Source organism: Podospora anserina, chromosome 1 (genome assembly GCF_000226545.1).
Source record: "Podospora anserina S mat+ genomic DNA chromosome 1, supercontig 1".
NCBI lineage: Eukaryota > Fungi > Ascomycota > Sordariomycetes > Sordariales > Podosporaceae > Podospora > Podospora anserina.
This window is the reverse complement of record NW_001914859.1, coordinates 2696525-2707041: the sequence shown is the minus strand read 5'-3', so window position 1 is coordinate 2707041 and position 10517 is coordinate 2696525. Positions and strand designations below refer to the sequence as shown.

Sequence of the window (10517 nt, the reverse complement as noted above, 5' to 3'; positions counted from 1 at the left end):
ATTTTCTGGCATTTACATCACATCCGCACCTATCACACAACAATATAATAACCAAACCAAACACCAACGTCAGCCTCATCGCACCACCTACCTTCGGCCCCTACTTTTCTTACAGTAACATATATTGCATTACACCTACCTATCGGCAACCCAGCCGGTCCCGAAACTAACTTAGGTATGTTATTGTTGACCGACCACTCACATCAATCCAAAAAGCAAGCCTTGAAAGTAAGGTGGACAAAAAAGCCACAGCGTCACATACCACTAGAAAAGGCTGAACTGAGAAGCCTGAACCAGCAGGAGTTTTTGGCGTTTCTGATACATTTAATACAGGACGCTGATACAGCAGAATGGCCAGCCCCCTTGTCTTGTCAAAGGCAGAGACTATTCTGACCTTGCATGGGAATACGGGCAGATTTACCTAGAAGAACGGAACATCCCGTCTCGGTTTTCAATGATATCGTTTGAAGGTGACGTCCATCCATCCATCCACCCCTTCGAGCGGTCTCGTGACCACTTCCTGTTATATTATTGATGGCCAGCAGCAATTCGGGTCTCGGGACGGAACGTCAGGAGACACACACACACCCACCTTTGAAAAGAAACCCGGATTTCTCACCATATGGGTTGGTGGTCAGTAATTGCTTTTCTTTTCTTCCGCTGGCTACCTACCCAGTGTAGCACCTGTCTACCACAGGGAAAAGTAATCTAAAAGCAATATACAGTTCCTGTCACTTGTGACAGCAACGTTAACCCCGACAGGAAAAGGGGGGTGTGAATTACTCCAACTTCCTCCCCACCACAATCTCAACTCTCCCTCACGCCGACTTGTATATCGCGTGGCCAGCATGCAGTGTAACGAAGAGCGAGACACTTAATTCTCCGGTCTCTCTCTCCCTCTCTGTGACCAAGGTTGTTCTGGAAGACAGCAACAGCACTCGGACTCGCAAGACAAGACAAAAGGTCCGTGTTGTTGCAGTTTACCGCCCGCGATGAGACGTCGTTGGCAGGGAACGGCAAACTGCCCAGCAACAGTGTGATCGCGCGTGGCCGGGAAAATGTGTGTCTTGGAGGTTCACGTTTTGCACACGTGGCTGTAGATTAGCGTAGGGACGTAAGGGTGATGATGATCGTGATGAATGTGCCCCCTGCATCGTGGTGAGAAGGGAGCAGAGTAAAAGGAGGGTTAGGGTTGGAAACATGCTGCGTGATTGACCATGACGCACGATCGACAACTGTAAAGATTTTAGAGGTTGAGGATCCCGTTGTCTTCTTTTTTGTCTCCTCGGAGATGGATTTCCTTGTGAGCCCCAAGCCAAGATCATCTGAACTCGAGCAGGTGCCAGCATCAACAGACGGTGGAGATCAGAGACAGGGCGAAAGGGGAAGGAGGTCTGGGACACCCCGCAGTGGAAGCGGACGAACACCAGTTCTTTGCGACCAAGCTGAGATAGCCATGGGACTGGGATTATAACAGCGTTGCCTTTGTTGGGTCTAAAATAAAACGTTGCATGCTCATTTATTTATTAGTAGGACCGTGAGCCCATTTGCGACGGTGTACTGTGCGCGGTTGTCGAGTGGTAGGTTAGCCAGTGAGAAATGGTAGGTTGTAATGGAGGACCAGGCTGCGGATACGACTTCCATCTGACTCTTGGATGTTACCGTGTATATCCAAGATTCAAGCGCTGTATAAAGTAATAAGTTGGACCTGCTGCTTGAAGAGCACCAAAGATAAATAGCAAGGAGAAGATTGGATCAAAAGATAGGCAATCTCTGGACCATCGACGTCGTTGGAAGTCGTTATCTTATCTCTTGGACCCCTGGCTGATGAGCGAAGAATAAAGTGGGGAGCTTCCCCGCGATCGACAACTGCCATCATTTTTCTCTGGATGCAACAGAACAAGATCCGAAAAAGCAGTGAAGCAAAGCCAAATTCATAGAGCACGCATATTGTTTGCGATTTTGCGTCACTTTCAATTTAATTGAAGCTTTACCTATTATATCTCTCCAGTGCCTCACGCTTCCAGGTCTTCACCGCTTCTACGCAGCCTGAAATGACCCCTCACTCTGACCAGAACGGAGTGCCCGAGGTTCGAGACATTGAACATCCTGGATAGGGACGCCCAGTGTGACAAGAAGATGCCAAGAAGAATGACACCATCACGCAGCTTATGCTCTACAGGACCTGGCGGCCAACGAGATGAATCACCGGCTCTTCTCACCACCGAATCCGGGGTGGTGGCACCAGGCTTTTAAGCCAAGCAAGCACCGGGCGCGCCCGTCCTCCAGCCGTCCAGCCCAGTTCGCACAACCCAGGCGCACCAAACGAGAGCCCTGGATGAGGGGCAGGGAGGGGCAGCGTCTGAATCCAGCATCCGGGGGGCCTCCTTTGGATGCCCAGGTGATGTCAGAGCCCTGGCCAAGACGGGTGCTTTGGAGGCACTAGCAGTTCTTGAGCGATGCTAGTTGGGCGATGAGACGGGATGCTAAGAGGAAGGTGGTGAAAAAATCCTTTGACCCCCCTTGTGATCACGCTTTTTTTTCCCCTTCTTGCGGTGCCTGGTCTTAGAAGACGTGGCTTGGAAGTGCGGAGTTCCAAGAAGCACCAAAACGTATCATTTGATCCCGTTTAGCAAGCGCAGCCTCTTACCGGTTGCCCAACTATTAAGGTGCCCTACTTCCTCCTCAGCAACGCCCAACGTCTACGAGGAATCTTCAAGAAAAAGGAAAAAAAACCGAGTTGCGCACTTCTTTCTGGCTGCGGTACAAATAGCCAGCTTCCTGTTCCGCTTCATACGTACCTGTTTTGGAGAAGACCATTCTTTGTCCTCATATCGCATTCTTCACACGCACACGGCCCACGCCTGGAAGGTCTCTCCCAGTACACCACACGCACATCACCCAAAGCCCTTATCCCCAAGAAACCACCCACTCAGCCAAAATGTCCGGACTTGCTTCCTCTGGCCGCGGCGGCGCCGGCAACATGCGCGACCAGTCCAAGACCCCTACGGTCCAGCCCGAGGACCTCGAGACTCCCACCCTCAAGGGGTCCAACGTTGTGACCACCGGCCGCGGCGGGTCCGGCAACATGGCTGCGAACCTCGACGAGGAGGAGAAGCGCCGGCGTCAGGACGTTCAACCGTAAGTCTCATTCTCGCTACCGCGACACCTGGCCAGCAACCCCGCACTTTTTTTTTGCTGCTTGTTGCATTGCGCGATCGGTTACTCTCTCTCTCTCCAGCAAAGCCGAAGCTAACCACCCCGTTCGGTTTACAGTGTCGCTCGTCGCCCTAGCCATGGCGCCATCAACACAGGCCGCGGCGGCGCCGGAAACGTCGTCAATGCGGACAAGGCTGGGCGCCCCTCGTCGGAGGAGGCGGTTGATACCTCGGATTTGAAGAAGACGCCTTCGCCCAAAACCGAGGAGGAGAAGAAGAGCTGGACGGACAAGTTGTTTGGCAAGAAGCAGTAGGCTGTTTTTTTGCGTGCGAAGGGGTTCTGTTGCGGTTATAAACGTGGGGTTTATGTTCGTTTGTGATGATGTTAAATACCCGGGTTTTTTATTCATCTTTTAGGTGGCGTTGAAAAGGGGTGATGATGTTATTCGGCAGGGTTTTTTTTTTCTTTGGCTTGGAAAAATGGTGAATGGTGAGGAGAATAGGGGGCAGCGTTCAGGGAATTGAATGCTGGATGAGATATCTAGACATGGTTATAATATAATGATGCAATGTCCTAACTTGGGTATGAAGGGTGATGTATATGATTATCCATGATACCTTGCCACAGTGGGACTCTTGTTTTGGTCTCTTGGAAAGTAGAGCCCTGTCCAGTTTTCACTTTGTTAGGTGTATTTTTTTTTATAGTTGGTTCCCCAGGTGATAGTCGCATCTGGCTGATGGTGATGTGATCGCGCTCGGGAATAGCTACCATTGTTTCCCCGCCATCTCCGAGCTGTTCATCCTTTCAATACAACCCACAAACAGCAACAACAGACGACGACCTCTTCACAACGACACATTATACAGCTATACCTCCCTTTTCTAATCAACACCAACATGCCCCCCCTCTCCCCCATTGTAGAAACCCACCGCCCGACCTCTGTCCCTCCCTCTCTTTTGTCGTTGTTATATTCCAAGCCATACTTCCCTTTCTCACTGCCAGTCTTGAGAAGGATACAATTTGCGGAAAAGTTTGCCGATCGGGGAGGCTGTACATCGCATAGCCGGGTGGTGCATGTTTACCACCATCCGGGGGCGCGTGACCCTGACAGGTTCGTGACCGGGTATGTGGACTTGAGCAAGGGGCCAGAGACGCAGGTTTGGTTGTTTTGCAGTTTAGAAATCCAATCAGGGGGTGAAGGAGGGGGGGGGGGTTGGGATGGGTTGTTGCTTAGGTTCTTTCAGGTTGCGGAGGGGGTTATGGGAGGGTGGGAGAAAGAAAAAGATACTAGTTGGTAGTATCCATGAGATGGGTGAGGAAAAGGGATGATCAACTTGGGGATGGGGCTAGAGAAGACAGCTTTGGCTGGGGGGCAGGAGTGGGAGTTTGATTACAAGTTTGTTTTTCGGGTGGGGGATTTACCCGAGTTAGAAGGGGGGATGAGCGACAAGAGGTGGGAGGTGGAGGGGAGGGAGTTTTATTGGGATGAGGTTAGGAAGGGGGATGTTGGGTTGGTGAAGAGTAGGACTGCGATTGATAGGCAGGAGTATGCAACCCTGCTTTGTGAAAGAGGATGGGGGTAGATGGCTGATGTGAGAGAATGTGTAGGGCGACGTTGTTGATGGTTCCTAGTCTTGCTGTGAGGTTGGGAGCAACGGGGGAGGCTGTTGGGTGGGGGTTTCTTGGTAAGTTGTGTTGAACTGATGAGCTGGCCGTGATGGGTTGTTGACTGACGGGCAAAAGGGCTGGATGGGACGTTGATGTCGCTGCATGTGGAGGTAGGTTCCTGCCCGCTTCACTCCAACTGGTAAAATGGACACTGACAGGCAAATATAGGAACCATATCGCCGTCTCGGCTTCGGAAAGGCAATAGCCATCAAACTCATGCGCGAGCGTCTCCACGAATATGGTGACGACGGCCTGGGGGCTGCGGATGTTTGGGTTGAAAACACAAAGAGTCAAGGCCTATGCCGTGCTATTGGTGGTAAACCATCGTGGATTGTATCATGGTATATGCCCTTCCCAAAGACCAAATCATGAAGCTCGGCCTGACATTACAACTCTGCAGGGGAATACTCGATCTTGAAAGCATGCAAAACATCAAGCTCTAAACTTTTGCTACGGCAAAATAAACAAGTCTATGGCAATTCGTACAGATTCCGGCAGATCCAGTCAATCGGTCTTGGTGAGGCGGTGGATCTCCTGGAAGAAGAACTTGAGGTCATCTGGGTTGACAAATGGGGTGATGCCTGGGAACCTGTTAGCGGCGATGAGAGTAATCTATTCAAAAATTGAGACATACCGTGACCGAGGTTAACAATCCAGCCCTTCTTGCGCTCTGCCCAGCTGAAACCCTTGACCATTTCGGTAACAACATCGGTGATGGACTCGTGCGAGCCGTACAGTACACCGGGGTCGGCATTGCCTTGAAGAACCACTGGTCGGTCTCCAATGATCTTGACAGCCTCCGCAGGATCATGGAGCCAATCCATGCCAATCACCTGGTATCCCATATCGGCGCATGCGTCGAGGGCGTACCATGCACCCTTGGGGAACACCACCATGGGAACCTGCTCGAGACCGAGCTCCTTGAGGCGCAGAGGAAGGTGCTTGGCGATATAAGCGAGGTATGGCTGAGAGAACTTCTTGAAGGATGATGGCGAAAGCTCACCAGCCCAAGAATCAAAGACTTGAACAATCTAAGGGAGACAGTCAGCGATCGTGTTCCCGGCCAGTGTATGCCAAAGACAATACCTGAGCTCCAGCCTTGACTTGCAGCGCGAGATACTCCACGCAGAGCTCTGAGATCTTTTGGAGAAGAGCCTTGGTCTCCTCTGGGTACTTGTAGATCCACGTCTTGACCTGCTTGAACAGCTTGGTGCCGCCACCCTCAACCATGTAGCACAACAGTGTCCATGGCGCTCCAGTGAAGCCGAAAAGGGGCACTCGCCCATCAAGCTTTTTCCTGGTCAAAGTGATCGCCTTGTAGACATAGTCCAACTCCTTGGCAACATCGACATGGCGCTCCATGAGCTCGATGTACTGCTTATCCTGGGGAGTCTGCAGGGGATCGGGAAAATGAGGGCCCTTCTTATCGACCATCTCAACAGTCATACCCATCGCCTGGGGGATGACCAGAATGTCGGAAAAGATGATGGCGGCATCGATAAGTCCGCCAAAGCGTTCAATGGGCTGCAGGGTCAAAGTCGAAGCAATCTCGGGACTGCGGCAGCACTCAAAAAAGTCACGACCACCCTTGGCCTCGTGGTACTCTGGGAGATAACGACCAGCTGCACCACCAGGAGTCAGCGCGCGCAAATCAGGGCAACGATGGGCTTCATACCCTGCCGCATCACCCAGATGGGCGGGCGTTCAACGGTTTCGCCTGCGATGTGATGTGTTAGCAGTGTAGCCCTTGTCTCATCTAGACAGTAAGAGAATACTAACCCCGTGCAGCTCTAAGAAGCAGGTCATTCTTGAGAGGGGGGAATGAATGTTCAGCCATTTTTGCAACTTTTCGGATTTTCCTGGGGAACTTTTTCTGAAATGGCAAGTGTCCTGATGTTGCACCAGTGTTCCCTCGTCTCAATCCCGCGGCATCAAGTAATACTTGTATAAAAGTACCCCGCCATCGAACAAATCTCAATTGCACTTACAATTCGAGGCGGGGCCTCGTCCCGCCTTCGGCTGATTCCCCCACCATCGACGCCACAGCTCAACAGCCGGGGCCCCTAGATTTACCCCCCCCCCCCCCCCCCCCCGCGGCGTGCATGGGTCTAGAAGCACTAGCCACACGCTTCCCGTCCCTGGCAATTGACTTTGCGAAGAAATTGTCAATGCTCCTACTGCTATCAAGCCACAAGCAAAGCCTCCGGACTGACGACAACACCACGAAACGATCGACTCCCCCGATAACCACGACCACCAGAGGAAGCACTACGGAATATGCCGTCTCTCGGCTGATCGTCACCCCTTTCCTTTCGATGCGTTTCACGGTATTTCTGATCTCGGCTCGCAAGACTCACAGCCCCGCCGGCGATGATTTCACGGCCCGGCATTCGACACAATGTTATCGCCAATAGCATGCTCGCCAGTTCCTTCGAGACCTACCGTCTCCTGTCAAAGCCCTTGACAAGAGGGGCCAGCTACATTCCGGGACCACTGGAGAGCCAGTGGCGGTTAGGACGCCGACGGATGGGATTCTCCCTACAGTGTCCTCCTACACCACCACCCTGGGCCTTTATGGCGCCTCTCGATCTTTCGAAATGGAGATGGGACCCTCCAAAGTCCCTGGCAGATATCGTTGCGTCAGATCTTACTCATGAGCCTGGCACCAGCCTATCGTTCCTCGCAAGATCAATAAAAGCTTCGCTAGGGCTAGGAGCATCATCAACTCAGCATGTGGTTGATGACTCGGCGTCGGCCCTGTCAGTTGAGCAACCTCCGCCCAAAGTTCGTCGCTCCAATCAGGTCTCCATGTTTCTTGCAGATGTCGAGCTGTTTCGGACCGCAGCGGCAGAGGTGGACGAGCACATGATTATGCCCCTCACTGAGGAGATCAGCAACAAGCTCTACTGGTATATTCTTCAAGGCGATCTGGCTCCCGTGGGTCTTGCAAGAGTGGCAGACCACCTCTACACAGCTTTGGACTCACGACTGCGCGCCACGTCTACTAAAGCAACCACGGAATTGGATGAGAAAGCGGATGAAGCGTATAATAGCCAACTCCTGTTGATCACCACCACCATCATCCGCGCCTTGTCCAACTCGCGGGTCTATCCTTTATCTTCTCTCGGCGCACGGTTCTGGGATGCCCTGGGTGAACGATTGGCGATGCTACCTGCATGTGATGAGACTTGCAATCTCCTTGCCCCTTTCGTCTCCTTGCTGTGTGATTTGCCACATATCAGCCTCACAGTAGGGGTCCAGGAAAGCCGTTTTGAGAGGCAGCTCTTGCGGCTGCTAAATAAGCATTTTGTCCTCTGGGCGTGCACGTCATCGAGAACCGAAGCTGCCCAGGACGATGCTTTGGACTGGCTTTCGCCCAAGACATCTCAAATGCGTCAGGCCCGCGCGCTTGGTGCGGCACTGGATGTTTTGTTGAACCATATAGGCGGGTTGAACGATACAGGCCGGTACGACCGACACCATCTTCTCAGCAAAATCAATGACACGGTCAAAAGGGTTCTGGTCCGGTCATCCAGTCTTGCAGAGAAGTGTGGGCTGAGATATGCTTGGCTTACTACGCTTGCCCATGCACGCACAATTGGAGAGCCCAACTTTGTACAGACTGCCCGCCTTTTCACCAAGGAAGAACCGAGCCTCCCACCATTGAGTGGAGCTGAACTCGGATGGCTATTGCTCGCACAATGGAATAGTCGGCAGATGGTTAGATCGGACCAGCTCGTTGGTATATATAACTACTATTATAGGGAACGGCGCCAGATTCAAGATGACGCAGCAGCACTTACGTCTTTTTTGAAGGCTGTTTACCACCACAACATTCTATATACGTCGCCGGACTTGGCTGTGCAGACATACGCTATCAACGCAGTACCAAAGTGGGAACGTGAAGAATGGGGGATAACCCCATTAGCCCTTTTCCACGCTTACGGAAGGACTGTCTGGAGGCTGTTAGATGCACTTGGCCGCGTGGGCGACGTGCTCGTCTCGCTGGAGGCTTATATATGCCCCAGAAATGGGGGTATGGTCGGAAAGAATTTCCTCGAAATCCTTGCAGAATCGTCTGGCATGCGCCACGAGGTCAGAATCGACATCGCCGAGCTCTTCAACTTTGAGCTGCGGCATCCCGATGCATACGAGTTCAATCCCTGCAGCATTGAGCATGTTGCAGAGAAGATCATCAAGGATGAAAAGTTGCCACCAGATACGATCTGGCGATGCCTGGGTCTTTACAACTGGGTTGGAGGCATGCTTGGATTCAGTGGCGGCTACGCCAAAGACCGCAGTTGCTACAGTCCTAGGCTCTACAAGATGGCACAATACAGGATCATAACGAATGCGGCAACCTGGTTCGCCGAGCGACCCGATCTCAGTTACAGTCAGAAATATCGACATGTGTATCTTTGCATCCTCTTCTTGAAGCGGCGAGGGAAGAAGACACTCCCTGCAAGTGCCTTGAAGGCTCTCTACGACGTTGCGGTGGAAGACTTGAAGGCGGGCAGATGGGGGAGGACGAGATTACTGCTGCACTTCTGCAGGTTGGTCGGGGAGATCCAGGGCCCAGAGGCTGAGCGTGAATGTCGCCTTGCGTTTAGTCTCTGGCGACAGAGGTTGGCTCGGCTCAGAAGTTGAAGGGAATAGAGGAGCATTTTCTGCAAGCCGAGGGCATCGAAGAGTTGGAAACAGTTGTTGAAAAGACGGAGAAGCTGCTCAGGGAGAAGCATGTTGGCACCCATGTGCTTGATGATGATATTGTGGAAGCCCAGGAAACTCAAAGAGAGACCGGTTGCCATGACCAATATGCGGAGGATGATAAGAATCGGGAATGGTGGCCCAGGGGCATGAACCCCAATTGGTAACCTTGAAGGTTTCTCAGGGGGTAACTAATGTCTGTTGACAGTTACCCATATACAGTCTATGATACCCATCTATCTATCTATCTATCTACCACTTTTTTTTTCTCACGCATTCTTTTTCTGTTACCCCGCTTCCTTTTCTTTCCGGAGAAAGCTTTGACGGTGTGTACACAAGTGGTCTTGGTGTGTGTTACGCAGGTGATCACAGGGTTGTTATGTCTTACCAGGAGCAAAGGTCTTGTCAGAGTGAAGGTGAACCGGTCCGAGAAGTAGGCAAGACGAGATAGAAGAGAGAGCCTGACCACCAATGCAAAAAGGATGGATACGTATGAAGGGCCAGAGGAGGGAGATGCAGTGTCCGGGCCGTGCGGTGGGTTGCTGTGTTTTTCTACTCTACACTAGATTACATGCGTCGTGCTCGCAGGCATGGCTCGGAATGCACTGCTTGTTATTACTGACCTGGAAGCTGCAGGTCGTTGCGTTACACAGAGACACATAGCTACACCACAGCTAGCAGTCACACGAAAGGGGGAGAAGAGAATCAGCAGCGCGTGGGAGTGAGGTGTGAATGGTTTCGGTTGCCACGATGCTTCTTCCGATCCTGCCTGCGGTGTCTTGCTCTGGTGGCAGAGAGAAAGTCGATCCATCCCTGGACACTTACAAGAGCAGGTGGACAGGGTAAGGAAGCTACCCATCTAGGGGAGGATGCCCGGATAAAAGGTGCCCTTTAACCCCACAGGCCTCCCCCAGCCTTCTTTTCTCTGTGTCTTCTTGTTGGAGGGGTACTGACGAATGTAGGTCCTATGTCCATTGCTCACT

At 52.1% G+C, this 10517-nt stretch overlaps 4 protein-coding genes across 4 annotated transcripts; 3 read left to right on the top strand and 1 right to left on the bottom strand.

Annotated features, from left to right (window-relative positions):
• Positions 1–2941: 2941 nt before the first annotated feature.
• On the top strand, positions 2942–3472 carry PODANS_1_7590 (uncharacterized protein; the record flags this gene model as incomplete). The annotated part of the gene is made up of 2 exons (XM_001912946.1): positions 2942–3141; positions 3277–3472. The coding sequence occupies 2 exons, from the start codon at positions 2942–2944 to the stop codon at positions 3470–3472; spliced, it is 396 nt and encodes a 131-aa protein (XP_001912981.1).
• Positions 3473–4759: 1287 nt separating this feature from the next.
• On the top strand, positions 4760–5270 carry PODANS_1_7580 (uncharacterized protein; the record flags this gene model as incomplete). The annotated part of the gene is made up of 4 exons (XM_001912945.1): positions 4760–4844; positions 4903–4937; positions 4996–5168; positions 5228–5270. 4 exons carry the CDS (start codon positions 4760–4762, stop codon positions 5268–5270), a joined length of 336 nt encoding a protein of 111 aa, XP_001912980.1.
• Positions 5271–5331: 61 nt separating this feature from the next.
• PODANS_1_7570 (uncharacterized protein) lies at positions 5332–6664 on the bottom strand (the record flags this gene model as incomplete). The annotated part of the gene is made up of 5 exons (XM_001912944.1): positions 5332–5408; positions 5462–5858; positions 5914–6449; positions 6503–6544; positions 6607–6664. The coding sequence occupies 5 exons, from the start codon at positions 6662–6664 to the stop codon at positions 5332–5334; spliced, it is 1110 nt and encodes a 369-aa protein (XP_001912979.1).
• A 533-nt stretch (positions 6665–7197) lies between these two features.
• On the top strand, positions 7198–9474 carry PODANS_1_7560 (uncharacterized protein; the record flags this gene model as incomplete). Its single annotated transcript, XM_001912943.1, has 1 exon — positions 7198–9474. One exon carries the CDS (start codon positions 7198–7200, stop codon positions 9472–9474), a length of 2277 nt encoding a protein of 758 aa, XP_001912978.1.
• Positions 9475–10517: the final 1043 nt, after the last annotated feature.